The sequence below is a fragment of the Mastigoproctus giganteus genome, chromosome 9 (genome assembly GCF_048544385.1).
Source record: "Mastigoproctus giganteus isolate SK-2022 chromosome 9, ASM4854438v1, whole genome shotgun sequence".
Lineage (NCBI taxonomy): Eukaryota > Metazoa > Arthropoda > Arachnida > Uropygi > Thelyphonidae > Mastigoproctus > Mastigoproctus giganteus.
The window spans coordinates 109,185,755-109,205,027 of NC_143583.1; the positions used below are offsets into that span (position 1 = coordinate 109,185,755).

At 34.5% G+C, this 19,273-nt stretch overlaps 1 protein-coding gene across 4 annotated transcripts in view; it reads left to right on the forward strand.

Moving 5' to 3' along the window:
* Positions 1-19,273, forward strand: part of LOC150080630 (nephrin-like) — a 382,937-nt gene that overhangs the window by 224,367 nt on the left and 139,297 nt on the right. For all 4 annotated transcript variants that reach the window (XM_090381105.1, XM_090381106.1, XM_090381107.1 and 1 more), the window contains exon 3: positions 12,545-12,666. In XM_090381105.1, coding sequence (XP_090237231.1) covers positions 12,545-12,666 — 122 coding nt within the window. The remainder of the gene's footprint in view (positions 1-12,544; positions 12,667-19,273) is intronic.

The window sequence follows — 19,273 nt, forward strand, 5'->3', positions numbered from 1 at the left end:
ATTATTCAGAGAAGCAAACCTGTCCTTGTTTTTGTGTGCCTGTCAATTGCATCATCGATGATTATTATCTTGTTTTATTTATTCACTCTCTATTTTATTATTTTTAAAAGCTTAATTTATTTATTTTTACTTTTAAGAGAACAGTGGATGTGCAGAGCGTTACCAAAACATATTGGATCAGGTCTATCTCTTATCCAACTTGTCGAAAAATATTTTTATCCACTACATTTGATTTAAACAAGGTGGAGCAAGAAGCCAAGTGACAAGATATATATATGTATTTATTTATTGCTAAAGAAAGGACTAATTTCAAAGAATGTTTCGATTTATTTTTGTCAGATCATCTCAAAGAAGGAATCCATTATGCAATCGGTGAAATTAATAAAGAAACACAATCTGTTAGACCGAACAATGTTTTGGTTTGGTTACGCTTCACACTGCAGAAAGAAACTTCAGAATTTTCGATGCCTTAGAACTTGTTCATTTAGCCTGGATGACCTATTGGGAACACTTTTTTCGTACTTCGCAATATAAATGCTTTCGACTGGCTCTATTTTATTTCCATCAACTCCACTGACTGTTATCAATATTACAGTATACGTCAGTTTCTTATCCACTATTTTCCCGTAGTTTTCAATAAGTGCCATTAGTCTGAGACATCTATAGTTTTTCCATTTTGTTTATAGGATGGTACCATGATACTTCTTCGCAAGTTATCTCTTGCTGTCACTTCTTTCCATATTTTTCTGAATACCTTCCGCACTCACTCACTCACTCGCTCGCTCTGTTCCCTCCTGACGAAGTTGCTTTTATCATCTCAGTCACCACTGCTGATGTCTTAGCCGTCTTTCCATTTTTCATAACTCTTGATGGCCTCTTCTATTTCTTCTTTCTAAATCCGACTTGGGGCAAAAGGAATTCTGCGCATAGTGTGCATCTTTTTGATTTTGCATATTCAACAGATATTCAGATATATTCCGAAAGTCTTCGTGTTTTTTATTTTTCAAATGAAATCTAGTTGGGTTATATCCTATTTTTGTACGGTGGCCCTTAATCCAGTTTGATGCATTAGGCTACCTTGATCTTTCTAAAAAGGAACATAGCTCTGTCCTATTCGCTTAGATACGCAAATAGTATTTTTTGTGCATAGAGGGGGGGGGGAAATGTTACTCTGTTAAAGTATTACAAGAGGCAGCAGGACTGTGCACCAAGGAGAATGGTAATGGATACCATCATATAGTTATGGCATAATATAGATCAACTAAAATTATGGTTGGATGAATCATATGCATTATGACATTAATGCGAGGCAAACTTTGCATATAATAAATACGACATTCAAATAAAGATCAATTGCTAGTTGATAAATCCTACAAGAACCTCCTAAACTCCTTGGACTTAATATGCAGGGAGTTTATCTTATATTATATACAGAATATGTATAATAATCTCCCAAAAAACTGTAGTTATCCGAAACAGTATCGATTGATTAAATTGTGGATCGCCTTAACGAAATGTCCATTCCCTATTTTAAAAGCCCGAGTATAAAGCTCAGTATTCAAATCGAATACTGAAATGAAACCATTTCTATTTATGGCTATCGATCTTACCAAGTTGGAGTGTATAATTGTCTGCGTGAAATCACGCAGGTCATTAGAGATGCAGCGCACAACAAGTTTTTCGTTTCATGAAATACAAAAAAGAGACATATTTGGACATAAACTAGAAAATAAAGTCAAACATCTCAGAATCAGCCACACACATTATGGAAAGAAGAAGAAGATCCAAATTACAAATCAATAAAACTATATTAGTAGACACACAGGCATCACTAATAAACAATTTATAACAGAATTTTAAACTCGCTAAAATCGGCAAAACTAAACTTGGAAAAATCTATAGAAAAAGTAAATGATATTATTATCGACTATAATTTCCAAGCAACCAGGATCTTATAATTATTTTAAGTAAACTTACCTAACATTATTTTAAATTTAACAAATCACCATAATAAAAAGTGGCAGAATACTTGTATTAAAAAGGAACCTTACGCAACAGCAAGACCTTGTATCGACAAGATAACAACAGATGAGGAAACCTACGTACAAGTAAATACATTTGAAATTTAAAACAAAAAACGAAATTCCACCAATATAAAAAGACCACAAGCTCCCACACTTATTTGGGGTTTCTTGATGACTAAAAATCGATCAGTGGGTAGACTCACACGTGAATGAGTTCGCTGTCAATCAGCAGTGGACAGAGTTCGATATTTTCCTCCTGTCAACAGTGAGATGGCATTTTTTTCATGTTTACAAAAAAATGAAAACAGCTGCTTAAGGTCTTAAGAAATAATATAAATTCCACACACACATTTTCCCACCCAATATTATGGTTCCATCTTCATTTTTATCACCTCACACGATATCTTTTTTTTTTTTTCTGTTCTTTCTGTTGCCCGTTTTAAGAATGCATTTCCTCCTCTTTATCCCTCAATTCAGAAACTATTTCTTTGTATTTTTTATCTTTGCCTTTCTCGTTGATATTTTGATTATTTTTACATTCCTTGTAGTTCACTCAGCTATCCCTCTTTCTCTCTTGTTTTATCTCGCTATTGGGCATTCATTTTTCCACTCTGACTCTTCCTTTGTAATCCACACCTTCTTCACTTGTAATTAACTGCCTCCTTATCCGTCCATATCTTCTTCTTTCTTCTGTGAACAAACTGTCACACCTTAACGAAAATTTGGTTCCCGATGAAAACCTCATTCCATTTTCTTCTTCCTGGTCACTCTAATTTTCTTGTAGTTCTTATTAGTCCACACTGAGATCAGATTTCGCGCTGTCTAATTATACATTCCACCCCTCACTTCATTATATTACTTATTACTTTTCTATAATGGTCTTCCTTATTGTCTTCTTTGTTTTCGGGCAGAATTTAGAAATAGATGGCAGTGCTGGGAAGATGAAATCGGTTTTCGCTGTTGTCTGCTGTATATTTGCTTTAGGCATGTTAGTTTGAACTTTGTTAACGTTGCTGTGTTAGTGTAAATTCGTGCAACGTTTGTATTTGTGAGGTGTTCTCCTTAATCCATCGTTATTCAATTCGTGTAAGTGTATTCGCGAATTCGTCTATACAAAACACTGGGTCGCGTAGTAAGCGTGTTGCATATAAATCATTTAAACTTGCTAACAATACTGTAGTTAGCGTGTTCGTGCGGTTTGAAATTGCCAATTACAAAGTTATTTCCTATTAGCGCAGTTATTCGCCAATCCAATTGCTCAAATGGAATCCATGCAAACCACATTTACCGGCTCAGCTCTTTCACAAATTGAAAGTGTTCGACAGCAGTTGAAATGTTAGATAGCTGCAGAGTACATTCCAAATGATATTATAGTTATTGTAAGCCCGTAATGCATTCATTACAATCTATATTTCTGATTAAAATCGGAAATTCTTACCAGCAGAATTTACCTCCGAAGATAATAGTGACGAATTCAGAGTCATTTGTTTCTTTCTTATGGTAAACGTCTTGTTCAGAATAAACGTTTGAAATTTTCTGATACTACTAAGCTAAGTAGCAGCAGAAAGCACAAAGAGGAACAACTGAGATTTCCGATGGACCTCTGGGTTCTTCTCTCTTTTGAATACGAAATCATTAAACAAATAAGGAAGGTAAGATAAATATATGATGTATACTTTGGAGGTATACTCTGAGATTAACTTAAGATACAGAGTCTACTGTTTGTTTTTTCAATGATTCAGTGAGGGGAGGTTCGTTGTTTTTCGAGTGCTCAAGTTTAACCGAAGAAGAACTTTTATGATTGAAAAATTAACCACTCTTTGTAATGCTGGAATTTTAAGGGCCCAAACAGGGCGCCTTTTCATGATACGTTGCGAAAAAATGACAAAAATCTTTCCTAAGTAATCCTATTTAAAAATTCAAAATAAGACTGGTATATTCGAGCCTGCAACGGTACTTATGTAAGTCTATTATTCCCAGTTGAGCAAATGAAATACAATGAATATCTTTTTGCTTTCTCATGCGAAACGAACTAGCGAACATTGTTTTAAACATCGAGAGGATAACTTGGCGAAAACAGATAAATAAAAATATTTTACTCAAAAAAGTAAGTAACGAAAGAAACAATCTTGGAGCTAATTCTGTGGAACTGGAACATTTGTTTTTCGTAAATTTCTAGAGGAATTGGATAAATACTTAGATACGATGCAACTTGCAGATGAGGAGGGAGCTTTACGTTCTTGCATCGTTTTACTAATACGGTTGATACGAAGTCCATGAAAGGTTGTTATGTAAACAGGAGTAAACTGGGGTTACTGGTAAGATTTTTCTTTGGCTCAAGGGCTAGCTAAAAGAAAGAAAACAAAGAGTAGTCATAGATGTATATACTTCAGCTTGGGCCAGCGTAGCACGTGGATCCTCAGGGATCAGTGCTGGGGCCATGCTCTTTCTTATCTTTTTTTAATCACATTGATCAAGAGGTTGAGGGGAAGTTATTAAAGTTTGCTGATGATTAGCATCCGAGCCAGCCCGTCTTGTTTCAGAATGATTTAGATCGGTTGCACAAATAGCCTGAAAAAATTGAAACTGAAATCTGTGCTTCTAAATGTGAGGTTTTACAATTAGGGAAGAGAAATCCTTGCGTTACTTACCAGATAGAAGAAGAGGAGTTAAAAGTGGTCCAGGACGAAAAACACTTAGGAGTTATTATTCAGTCAGACATGAAGTTTCCACGCTGAGTAACAAGCACCTTAGGACGGGATATTGTCTTCAGTCTATGATATACGAAGAAATGGTTAAAAGAAGGATAACCAGATTAGTAAAAGGTCTGTACGATGTTCATACAAAGAACGGCTTAGGAAGTGCAGACTGCAAAGCTTGGAAACTAGAAATCTTAGTGGGACGACCTGAAATTGATCAGCAAAATGAACGAAGGAAATATATTTTTGCTGACAGAAGAGGGAAGAACCGGGATGCAAACATTTTGAGGAGTCACAGAAGGTTGGATCTCATGAAGTTTACATCCTGGCAGCGTATTTTAAATCATTGGGAATGAATTTCTGCTAGAGCGATCGAGACGGAGAGTTTGGTAAAATTCAAAGCGGAACTGGATAGACACTTCTTAATGAAGAGGACGGTATGAGTGATAGGTTTCCTTTCATTTAAAAAATTAATGAAAAAAATTTCAGGCAGAAATCTTATCACAGATTACCTCTCTAAGTTAAGAAAAGTTTGATAAGAGAATAAAATCTGGCTAAATTGTTTTTAAAAATATATGAAGTCTGAACTCATTTCTGCAATAATTCTCTCAACACAAAATCTAATATGCATACATTTATTCAGTTATGACTGCTGCTCGTTTGCTCACAAAGAATTTCCCAAGGGTAAACCAGAGATTAAAGAGATAAAATTTGATGAACAGCAGGACCCATTTAAGGGGGCTTGGAAGATACTGCCTCCCCGGGCCAACTGTGATAGGGCCAAATTTATTTATATTACAATTTACTTATAACGATCAATCTATGCCACAAAAGTATGCCCAGCCTCGGACCCAAAGGGTTCTTATATGATAAACAATATCATTGTCCAGTCAAGGGCAGTATGATTTTCATTCACTTACTTGATTTTTAAATCATTAATAAAAACATGAATTCTTTCCTCGCTATTGTCACTCTAAAACATTTCCAGAAACTGCTTTCAAAAAAATTCCAAACATTTCTGGAATATTCCATTAGGGTAATGAATATTGTCTCGTATCGCAGCAACTTGATAAAGCTCGTTGCACTGATCACGCAAACGGATCATCCAAAAATCGCTTACAGCGAATGAAGTTTCCAACAGCGAGTTAACCTTTGGAAACCAATTTCAAATGCTTCTGATAAAAATTCCACCGTTTTTTTTCGTGTGAGATAGCATAAAGAACAAACTTGACTCTATTCTCGTTGTCTTGCTACTCTAAAGCACACAGTTATTTTTGGTAAATATCAAAGGTTATGAGAGGCAACACGATGTTTGTAATGCGAAGAGATCTTGTTATTGTTAGCGCACTACACCCAAACAGAGAAAAATCTACATTAATAGAGATCTATGTTCGGCACATTTTAACATGAATAACGATTTCAAAGTCTGCTGTCTTAAACAAATGGACTTCGTGTCCGACTGTCTCATTTATTAATAATACAAGTACAGCTCGACCAAACTTCTTTCAAAGCCAGACATAAAAAGAGATTTACATTTTGTTGCTTTGTTAGACGTTTGTTTTATTTCTAAACGCTCTTACAGACAACCCTCCAACCTAAACGTTTGGAATCACAACGTATGACAACAGTTTTCGTTATTTTTTTAAAGTGGATATGACATGAAAGGTTTAAATTTAAAAAGTATTTTAATATTTCTCTAATCATTGAAAATTTTAGAGCAAAAAAATTAAATGCTTTTAATATTAACGACTATAATGATTTTTCATCAAAATATGCTCCAAGCGATTTTATCACTGCGTTAGATAGACGTGGAATTCTGGCGATTAATTTTATAATTGTGTCTTGACTAACATTATTCCAAGAGATCTGCAATGTTTCCCATAAATTCTGTGAAGATGGGCACACTTCACGGACTTGACGATCTAGATGACACCATAAAATTTCTATTGGATTTAAGTCAGGTGATTATAGTTATGCTTCGGGTCTTGTAATATAAAATTTTTTCCACAAAGTCCAAGTAGAGGATATCGCATTATGTTCAAGAATGTTTTTATAGCCTTATTTTTTTTTAAATTCCTTTTTGTTGTCCTGATTGTGGTATGTCCTTTAAATTGCCAGTCTCCTTGAATTTTCGAATGGTAGTTTGTACTCCTTTAAACGAAACACCTCGTTTTTTGCCAATACTTCTCATGGATTAACTTTCTTTATACAGAGTTATAATAGCACTTCCTTTTTCAATACTCAGTTCCTTATTTCCTGCCACGTTTATCACGAAACATACAAAACTTACATCGCTCTTTCTGATTGATTTTTTGGGTTTTAATGACGCATCAGCAACTAGGGCTATAATGCGCCGTCTTTCTGAATGACGGGTTTAGGTTTAGGATTTTATAAGTTGTTCTTACTCCTCAATTTATATTATTGCAAAACAGTCTAGAACCATCTACAATCCTCTATAATATTGAAACAATATTCCCACTTTCTAGAATATTTTAGAAACCATCTACAACGTTCTACCACATTCAGGAATCTTTTACAATTCTCTGCCATATTCAGGTGTTTTCTACGCCTTTCTGGAATATTCTCGCATATTCTAGAAATATCTTAAATATGATTATTTTTTTATACATAATACAAAATATTTTAATAAAAATTGGTAAACAAATTGGTCCTATTTTAATAAAAACCTTGAAAATTTAAGAAAAGTGAAATGCGCTTCCCAACTTTTAGTCAGGAGTGTACTTCAGACACTTCGGAACTTATTGCGACTCAGATTTTCTCAAAATATTATGAGAACTAAGCTAACTTTCTCTTTTTTAACTTTTTTTCTTTTGAATTGAGAGTAGTTTGACTGGAACTGGACGTCTTGAGGTAAATTTTCTTTTAGATTGGTATTTTAAAGTTTTCTGAATCTGTTTCTAATAAACATTGGAACAACAAGTGTATTTTTAGTTTAATGGTATTAAAATATTTTTACATTTTACTACAATTTTCTTTATTTTGATTTAAAACTTGTCTATTCATATACCACTGCTAAAAATTCAAAAACTAGGATCATTATAAATTCAGGTCACAGAATATAAGATCTTGATTTTTCCGATTAAATAACACATCGATTTTTCCGATTAGATAAGATCCTTTTATTCGATCCATAATAAAATCCTTTTTTTTTTTTTTTTCAGATTCATGGGCAGCTGCATATTAGGCAATTGCCCGATTGAATTGTTTTGCATGAACTTAACAGATATTAACAGGTGCAGTCTGAAATAATAATACGAGGTTTTAATTATAAACAAATAAAACCATGAGAGAAAAGTACAGCATATTCAAAATAAAAGCTCTTTAAAAAGAGATTGTTTTTCTGCACAATGATATATGAAACCACGAAGCTTGGTTGCATAGAGCACACTCCAATTATAGCTTTTCTATCTGAACTAATATGCATATATAGCTTCACTTCCATATAATAATGAAAAACACGTAACGAAATACGTGAACTGTGAATTTCCTTCAAATTTATGCTATGAATAAATCAACATAATGAAGATGGCCTTATGCAGAATAAAAACAATACAGTAAAAAAAAACTTACGATGTAGCAAAGCGTGCACGCGCTAGCTACAGAGTGAAAGCAATTTTCTGAAACTGCTGAGTATATATTTTTAGGACTTAAAAATTATTTGCGTTATCTTTTTGTTTCCAATTAGTAAAGCAGTTATTATTTGAATTAATCTGATAAAGTAGGCGAAATTATTTTCTTATTTGGCTTTGCAAATTATTTAAAAATGAGAGTCGAATTATGGGAATTCTGTCCCTGTTGTTCATTGTGTAGTGTTCCTTGCATTGATAAGAACAACAACAAAAACATTATTTAATATTCTTATATGTAATTACGTGGGAGCTTATCAAAATAATTTAGATTCTTCGATACCACTGACTATTGCATATATTTGAAAATAACGTCATGCCAAATGCTTTTATTTTTAGAAATCGAAAAAGATCATTCTGAGGATCAGTTTATCTTCATATAATCTAATAGTTGCCAGCATAGCTTCGGTTTACTAAAAACGACTGGAAACATCAAAGTTGTTTCCAGGATAACCACAGTAAGAGTAACACAGTTCTTTTCAAAATAAATAGAGCAACATTAAAAGTAATGGAACTATTGCCTTATTTTATTATATCAACAAACAGAATTAGTTTAAACAGAAATTTAAAAAATAAATAAATCATTTCAGCTAGAAACTGAAGTACTGATTCTATTATATCAGTTGTATTTTCCAGTTACTGAACTGGAGATACTTATACTGATAGCCGTAATTATACCACATACAATTCTCCACCGCGATAATGTTTGAGATCTAACACGTAATACGCAAGAGAATGCGTGGGCTGTAATCATTATTGCAATCATAAAAAAAGAATTCTTCTTTGCAGCCTAATTTCGTGTTTACATAAAAATATTTTGGAATAAGAGATAACGCATTTGAACGAAATGTTTCCAAGTCTTTAACGTAATGGCAATTTCCTCTTTATTGGATTCATAAAGTGTTTTTTTCGTACAATAATCTTGGCAATAGCCACTTTAACAGTCTGCTACATGAACTTTTCCTTTTTCATATAATTGGACTGCGGATGTTCATACTTTCAGTTTCTAATTTTTTTATTCTATTTGGAAATTTACACGAAGACAAAAAAACTGTACATTCTTAGTCTATACCACATAGCATTGAGAAACAATCCTTTAAAAAAGCAGCACAAATTCCACAACAGTGCACTTGTAGTCATCATTAGAAATACCTACAGAAGTTTATGGCGTACACGTAAAACATAAATGGTAAGCTTACTCAAAACAAGTCATTGCATCTCTTTGGTTGTACGAATGTGCTTTGCATACCTCATTTGGACTATATTTAATCATAATGGGATTCAATTAACTTGTTCCGTTTCGATTAACGAAACTGATTTGCATTCAGTTTTCTGGGTGATATTCATCAATTTTGGTAAATTGATGAAATCAGGACTTTTGACGATTTTATGTAGAAATTCTTTAGATTTACAAAGATTACACACCTGAAATCACTTCAAGATATTAAAGTACAGGTTTCATTTATAAATCTAACAAGGAATTCAAGACTGCCGAACCATTTCCACTCTATACGACCATCAATACAACGGTCAAACCAAGTTTTGTTTTCTTTGAAATGATACATCCATACGAAATCCAAAGAAAAGTTAACAGGTATCAAAAATAAACATTCTTGTTTGAGTAATCTGTAAAATGTAATTATTTTTGTTTTTTAATAGTAGTGTACATTCAGTACAAACCTTTAATTGAATACATCTAGAAGTACATTGAAACGCACTAATCCCTCGAAAACATATTAATCACTGTCTCAACAATTCAGAACTAATCTACCCCCAAAGAATTAATGGATACACTAATGCCTATGCTGAAACGTCAAAAAAAAACAGAAAGGACAACTTCAATCATCAGCAATACAAGTTGAATGAATTACGCAATGCGTAATTTCATCCATTTAATTACGAAACTCTGTACTCGATTCATTCTTTTCGAATCTGTGGTCATTACGCACATTATTTTAGTAATTGGTCCATCAATTATGACAACGCCCATGAAAAATCCTTTTATTAGTGTCGAAAACCACATAGTTAACAAGCTCATAAGCACTATATTTCACTATTGCAGAAAAGAGTTTATTCTCTACTGTTTATTTCATTCAACACATTGATAGATAATTTAAACGCAACCTTCTTGAAACAAGTTATTTACGATGGGTTTCAGCACCACTGCCAAAGTAATCATTATTATGCAGCTTAGAAGCGACATTCCGTGATGTGAATACTACCATTGAAAGCACTTCATGAAATTTATTTTTACTTTATTTCAGGCAGGTATCATTCGGTACGGTATGTATTTCATCTGCATAGAAAATAAGTTACTGCATTATTTATTTATTTATTTAATAGAGACCGACCGTGAACCTTTTCATATAAAATTGTCCGACGCATTCCTTTTTAAAAGAAGGATTAATGAATTAAAAGCGAAATTCGCATTACTTGATAAAGAAAGGAACTCGCAATTAGCCGACTGACCATAGACTACAGATTTCTATTTTCGCTTGGACTTCGACTCCCTTTTCTGTACACTTCCAGCATTGATTCTAATGAGATAAATAATAATTTCAATGGCTACTGCACCGGAGGAATAAGTGAAACACACTGACATTCTAGCGAGTCATCTGAAGACTGCAATTCATATCAAACATCTACGGTTGATCTCAAAAAGGGTTTATTTTCATGCAGACTGTGTCCTCACAGTTCGTCCAACTGTTGATACCATTGAGATTTGCTTTATGAAGTGCCACACTCTCCTTATTTTACTGATTTGGTTCCAAGTGACTGTCATATTTTTGACAACTCAAAGAAACCTTAGGAGGAAGAGCTTCCACTCGATGACATACACCACTCTTTGGACCTCGAGTGGCATACAACGGAAGACAGGCATTATAAAAATTTCTCTTTAAAATGTCGAAACTACGTCGAAAAATAATGAGGTCCCTTGCTACATATTTGAATTAAAAAAATGAATTCTGCATATTTAACTTTTGCTATTTCCATTTGAACTGCCTTCCTGGCATACGAAAATTGCATTACCTTGCGTACGTCTGCCTTTAATTTCCACTACTGTTTTATTTATTTATATAAATAAATACATTTTTGTTGAAATCACCTTTAAATGATGAGGGTGGCCATATTTTTTTATCAAAAGAACTAAGAACTTAAATACAAAAATCTTCCACCGTCGGATTCGAATTCCATCCTACAAGTATAACAACATATACACAAAATACTGCTCTACTTTTAAAATTTTGATAATTTTAACGCATACTCGCACACTGAGTACTTTCGAAAATAAGAAATTTTTAATTTCTTTGTGATTTGTTTCTGCAGGTATTTATAAAGATAATCTAATATATACATGTGGTCCATAAGGGAAACGGCGTCTTTTCAGATAGCAGGTCTATTTTTGCAAACATTATCGTTCCTGTAGAAATTGATAAGAATCTTTGCTAGAATCAGGTTACTTTGTGTTTTCATTATACATTTCCTGGATTTATGCCGCATAATTATAATTTGATCCAAGGCAACAAAATCCATGAGGTGTCATAATATTGTAACTGTAAATTATGGAATTTTGAAATCAGTTTGCAACCTGGTTTTCGGATTTCATGAATAGCATATATTCATTGAGAACAGTGGTACCATTCTTTTCTAAACTTGACAAACCACATGCATCTCACCCAAAACCATGATAAAAGACGTATATTGCAATTTATTTAACAGCCTGTGTCCTCTCTGACAGCTGTTTCAACTCCACCTTAGAGAGTAAAGAAAATCGTGACGAAAATATGTTCGCGGGTTTGGAATAGCAAAAAGCAACTGAATATTTCACTGTTATTGCTATACTCACTTTATTTTGTATTTCCATGAATCTTATTTCAGCAAAAATTAAAAACAGACGATTATGAAGATCATGGTATTTTCTAGAATATCACATACTCTTTGGAGTCATTCCATTACTGATTACTATTAGTAAACCAAGCTGATAATCATGAATTTTCTTATAGAGAACGCATTCCTCCACTAGAGAAATTTCTGTTGTTCGATCCTCGAGAGAGAGAGAAAAGATCAACCCCATATTGTTTAAATGGATTGAGAATTATATTTAAGTAACAGAATTTATATTTAAATGAATACGTCAAATATCTCCTATAGACGATTTCTTTCTTTTATTTAGGTTTCGACCCGCAAGTTCCTGGATATCCGCGATACGTTATGATGATAAATGAAGATTTGGGTATTTATAACTTAAGAATAGAAGACGTACGACTACAAGACGAAGGCGAGTTCCAGTGTCAGGCAAGTTCACTTTAGCAGTGTAACTGAATTCTGTATTAACAGTTCCAATTCACATAGAGAACTGTGTTCTTATTGTTCGCATATTTTATTTAAAATAGATTCTGGAAATTTTAGAGAACGAACTTCCTAAAGCGATATCATCTTGCTTTTTATGTAATAAATTGAAAAATAATAATCATTGGGTTGAAAAGGACTGGAAAAAAGGAAAAAATAAATTAGGAACTTGGTTAATTAGAAGAGAATTAAAAGTACCCTTAATGTTATCGAGTCTGCAGTTCAGCAGCAATAAACGAAAAGCTACTTTTATTGCTGCTGAACCACAGACTCCCAAACTGCGCGTTTTAAATTTTAATTAGTGCTGGGAAATAAAACAAAAAAGACGTTGGCTATTTCTACCAAACCTTCATTACTGAAAATATTCATAACTAATTTCAGTAAAGTAGTTAAGAAGTACGTTTTAGCATCAAGATAAAATATAGCAATCTGATTTGTGGGTTACTTTAATTCTCAGAAGTAAATTCAGTTTCCAGCTGGTTGTCAGATGGAATTTTAATGTTAGGTCGTCTGCATGCAAATTTTGGAAGTGATGAAAAATGCATATTATTATTTATTTATGGCAAATGGAAGTTTATTTGCAATCTTAATTGACTTCAGTAAACCAAACAGAGAATATTCACCTACCACGCTGTTTTAAAATAATAAATCAGTGTATAAAAAGTTTCGTGAATTCATTTTTAAAGATTTATATTATTATTTTATAATATACATGCAAACCTTCATAGTTTTTTCCGTACTGAAGTCAGTACAGATCATTCGCCTGCTAAACTAATTTCATGAAACAAAATTAAGAAGTTCGAAGCTGCTGTCTAGTGATCACACTCCAGACTAACCGAATTGAATATTTTAATTTCGGATGATTCATTATATTCATTTCAAAAAACAGTATAGTATTTATTCAAACAAATGAGAAATTTCCAGACAGTGCAAATTCCAGAAACTATTTCGTTACCAGAATTAATGGATAATCCTAGCAGCAGGATAGTTTTTCCGAAAGAACAAATAGCTAGGTTACGTTTTGTTGTTATTTGGATTTTAGGAGCATTAGCAGCTAAGGCCATATTGCTCCGGGATATGCGGTGGTCATTCCTTGACCTTTCCACATCCTCCGTATTTGGTGGTGACGGGCTCGAACCCCGGTCTAATCAAGAAGCGTGTGCTACGCACTGCTGCTCCTTCCCACCTGGCTACGGAGGCGCCCAGCTAGGTTACAAATTTTGCTTCCAAAAATCAAGTTTTCTCTCCCACCTTTCATTTTAATCGGTAACCGTTAGTGATCAAGATTAAAAATGAAGGACAGGAAATGGGGGGAACGACAGTCAAATTTCAGGGGGTGTTAATAAAATGATTTTGAGTCATGAGTGATTTTTACATATAAATCATATTCCGCCTGAGAGGGATAAATTGATGATTTATTATATGTTTTTCAGTGTAATTTATGTACTTGTATGCCCGTATTAGGGGGTAACATATTATGTGTCTGAGCAAATATGTTCAGACGTATAATGCATGTATTATGATATGTACCCTTTCTCAGTTGGAAGAACACAGGCAAATACACGCCGGATCTATCGATCCAAGTAATCCCAGAGATGTTCTTTGGGATTCATATCCAGCTAATTCGACGGCCAATGTAGCACTGTTCCGTCAAAAAATTATGACCACCTACCTAATAGTGGTGTATCCTCCTCTTGCCTCCAGTACCGCCCCCACATGACGAGGCACGGACTCTACAAGGCCTTTGAACGTTGCAGGACGCATGTTATACCATGTTTCCAGGATTGCGTTCCATGCATCTGCAATAGTTCCTGGTAGAGAATCCAAACACCGGATCTATCGATCCAAGTAATCTCAGAGATGTTCTTCTCTGACATTACTTGCCTCTGCAATTACTGCTAATTGCCATCAGAAAATATAAAATGATTTAGTTCTATGTTCCATCGCAAATTGATCAATTTCTAATGGTCTCTTCAGAGTATTTGATCACGGAATGGAAAATTATTTCTTTCATTATCTATTAAAAAACTATGGCAATTATTTGGGTACCATGATAAAAATATTAATAAATAAAACTGCATCCATGTTTATCCACCTTAAACTCTTCGAGTTCTTCAGTAGTCTTCAAGAATCAAATAATACTTAAAGACTTCCAATAAGAATGAGATCAGAGTTTATGCTTATTAATGCGTTGTGCCGCAAGACTTGGATATTTTAATTGATGAAAACAGGCAAAAGTACTTCTAAACAGCACTTTCATAGACTCGAACCGTTTTGTTCCCGTTTTAAATATTTCGCTTACAATTCACAATTTACATTTCTAAATGAAGTTTGTCACCTGTTTGTGCATTCAATCTGTAGTTTGCTTGGAAGGAAATTACTTTCCCTTGTTCTCAACAGTGTCACTGGCCTGATTAAATTGTTCTTTAGTCGTTGTGCGTCTGAGATAACCCTCCTTTGTATCAGTTGTGTTAACCTTCATTGATTGCGTCCCTTACCTAGTGATTGGAAAATAGCTAATTGTTTCTACACGTAAGAAAAGCATTAATCAGTTGCCAAAAATTACCACCCAACAAGTCTGTTGTATTCAATTAGTAAGATAATGGAGTCCATTATATCTGATGAGCTTCATCCGTATCTGCTTTCAGGAAATAAGATTTTCAGAGAAGTTTTTTCCCTCTGCTCGCTCTGCAGTCTTTTTTTCTTTTGTGTTCATTCGGAGAGTTTGACAAGTGCACTTAATTCTAAAGGAAATTAAAGGTGAGGCGTTTTATTTTTTCTTGATTTGTACAGATCGATAAAGCAAGCTCCCGCCCTGTTCTACACTTCTTTCCTCCGATGCTTTTCTTCCGTGTTATAAACTTAGTTATAAAAGAGAGTGTTGGTCAGTGGACCACGGCTTTGCCTTTATATTCTTTATTTAAAAAATGAGCAGTTTGTATGTGCTTGCCATTTTCCATTTTGTCTCGGATATTTTTCTAACAGCAGTAGTGAATGTTTTTTTTTCTTGTTTCTGTTTTCTGGTTTTGTTTAATGCGTAGTGGATGCACTAATACTGTCATAAAATCATTTAGCTATCATTTTCATAGAAGACCGATAAAAGCATAGATCCTTGCATGCATAAACATCACATTCCGGTGAGCGCACATGATGCTTTTGCATCTTTGTGTAGAAAGGAAAAGCATCTGAATAAAAATGTCTTAAATCGGTTTATTTTTCAAGTTAAACACAAACAAAAATTATAAATTTACGCCATCGCTAAGTCAAATTCAACAAACCCATTGACGTCGTTGTTATCGTAATCAGTCATCTACATCGCTTTCTACCTTGGTACCGTCAACGTCAATCGTGGATCGTGGTGAATCGTGGGTCCACCACTTTTAAATAGAATCCGAACATGCATAAATATAATGGTAACGCCGGGAAATATCGTGAACATTGGTATCGTATTGCACACTTCGGCATTGTATGAGCGTACAACCAAAGAGGCCATTAATGATTTGGGATGAGATTGTTGTCTTCATCATCCATCCTACAGGCTGAGCATCAAGAGTAATGGCGAGGTGTAACTTAGATTTGCTTTGCCCACTTGAGGACAACATCTTGGTGGCAAACATTTTTCTGGAGATTCGAAGGTTTAAATGATTGCCACGAGAGAGCACTGGACTAGTCTTTATGACACTTTTTTTTCTGCATGTCTCCTTAACCTCTCACCACGTTTGGCAGTTTCTGTTACTTCAGACCTTCGTTTCAATGAAATATGCCACCACACCAAAGCAACTGTGACGGTATATTGGCTATGTCACTTGCTACCATAAATAAGTCACAATTAGGCATTGGTTTCACCTGTGATTGCGTATGGTCTGCACCTATTCCCCTCTTCGTCAAAACGGTGTCACTTTAAGAGTTTCAAATTTGCTTATGGGGTTCAAAGTGTGCACCTCAAAGGTGAGAGAAAGTGAAATAAAATGATTCTCTAGATTTTGGCTTACAAAGTGCTAAAAGTCAGAGTACGAATCTGTTGATATGGACAAAGATAACAGATGAGATTTAGGAAATTCCTAAAATCTCATCTCTTATATTTTATTTGATTTGCTTCTTAAATTTCGAGCATACACACTTTTACAATCATTACTTGTTACATTTATGACGATGAAACCAGTAAATAAGTCACAAAGTAAGGAAAAAATGGACTTTAACGTATCATTTATTTTCAACATAATCACCAAAAACAATTATTCGCATGTGTCCTGTCGCTTTATCAAATTCTCTAAACCCGCTACTTAGTAGTAAAAAAGACATCAGTTGCTGCCATAACTAGTGACTATGTTCGAACTAAGTCCAAGGTGTGATCCTCGAACTTATTCTGGTTCTTTGGCAGTTTCTGTTACTTCAGACCGTTTCAATGAAATATAATGCTACACCAAAGCAGCTGAAAGGTATATTGGCTCTGTCATTGCTATTGGTTTGTTATTTTTTTTTTCTTGGAACTCACTGGTGACACAAAGGTTGTTGTTGTTGTTTTTGTAGTAGGGTGTTAGGAGCATCAGCGACTAAGACCATATTGCCTCGTGTATATTGTCTGTAAATTGCGTGTGTTCTGTGATCGATTTTCTGTTTCCTGGACGAAAAAAACCACGCTGCCCTCGCTTGAGACAGACTAACTTAGCCACATTTTGAAATAAGGCCCAAAAAATTCCTCACGTAATCGACTGGACTCGAACTACGGTCTTTTCCACCCGGTGGGGGAAGACAGCGATCCAACCAATTATGCTACCAGCGAAGGCTGTGATGCGATGGACTTATTGAAGGCCGATCAACCGGGATTGAGGATAATAATAAGTATCTATCACTTTCTAAATATTTATTTAAATTTAATTACTACTTTTATATTTTCTGTAGTTACTACCTAAATTTTTAGATACCACGTCCAGAAGATAGTTCGGTTAACTCCACAAGCTGTTATATTTTCGAAGTTGGATACAATATCTCACTCACGGTGACAAAAGTATGCTGGCGGGGTTTGCACTTCTTATCGATGCGATAAGGAGGCGAAGAAGATTACCTGCCATTTATAGCGAAGGAGTTTGGTTTAGACATCAGTCACAATAATGTTGTTGCTGCGAAAAAATTCTGTCCCTACCATAACCGTAAAAGACAGATGAACTCCCATTAGAGAAACGAGAGTAGCTCAGAGTGAACGAATGGCTTTCCATCTACATAAAGCATTGCAGTCCACCAGCGAGGAGAGAAATAAAATTAAAAAGATTTCTATATAGAAGTTCATTTAAGAAATGTACGATAGAAAGTACAATTCTTGAAATCACCTTCTTTCAATATGGTAGCTAATGGAACCTATTTAAGTCTCGCGAATATGATTTTCTTATATTATCTGTATCGCGCCTAAACTCCTCTGAACTTAATTGGCAGGCCTGAAGCAGAAAACAGCAAATCCATTTATTAACAGAAAAAACGGTCGCGTTTATAAAGTAAAAAAAAGATCGTGGAAAGCCTGCACTTCGAGACAAATTCAAAAATTCAAATTATTATATTAGGGCCAACCCGTAGTTTCTTACATATACCCGTACGTATATGTATTACGTCTGTAAATTGCGTGTGCACTTCAAGACAGCATCTAAAGTCACTATTACAGTCTAGAAATTTGAATACTTCAGATAATACGACTGCAAGGCATGCGAGCGAGTTAATCGGAGTTTCTATTTGAAATGTTCAGAGAATCAAAGCCGAGATTACGAATACCATAATGATAATTTCATCTGCCGAAAGCAACCATCAAGTATTGGTAAACGATCAACTCCACAGCGATAAAACTCATGCTGTACAGTTAAAGAATCTACTAAAAGTTTCTATAATTTACATTTAATCAATCAAGCGATGTTAGTTCAATAAGTCATTAAAATCAGAAACTACTTATACATCTCAGGGACGCTTACTTTTTGAAACTCGCATGAGACCTGCCTTTCGAGTTGAAATCAGATACCCTTACAGATATGTAAATCGGTTCTCTCATACAGCTAATAGTGACTTTACTTGCCGTCTCCAAGTGTAGTGAAACAACAGTTGGCAATGCCGGAGGCTTTGATTCCCAACCCTAAGAAATCCTTTTGTTGCGAACTTAAATTGCCACAGTTTGCCACTTTCCAGTCGGATTTATCGCGTGTGTATGGGGAAAGCAAAAATCTACCTGCATACGAAGACCGCGTTCGAGTTAACTTTTCTCTCATCAATACCTTTCTTTCTTCAATGTGAAAGATCAAGTTTTCATCCCAGCAACAATAGACAACCTCAAGCAAAGCATCCGTGTAGCTGCTGCGAGTTGAATGAGATGCGGTAGCGAAAATGTGGTGGGATTGACTATCGATTTATTTTGGGTGTATAAAGCACGAAGCGTACATCGAACTCTGGTTTGAATTTTGTTTTTAAATTAAAACTTATCTTCCACTATTTATGTCCCGGATTATTTAATCCAAATTTACTTTAAAGAAATTAGGGGGAGTGCAATTTAGATCAAGGGATCGTAGAAACGAGCAAC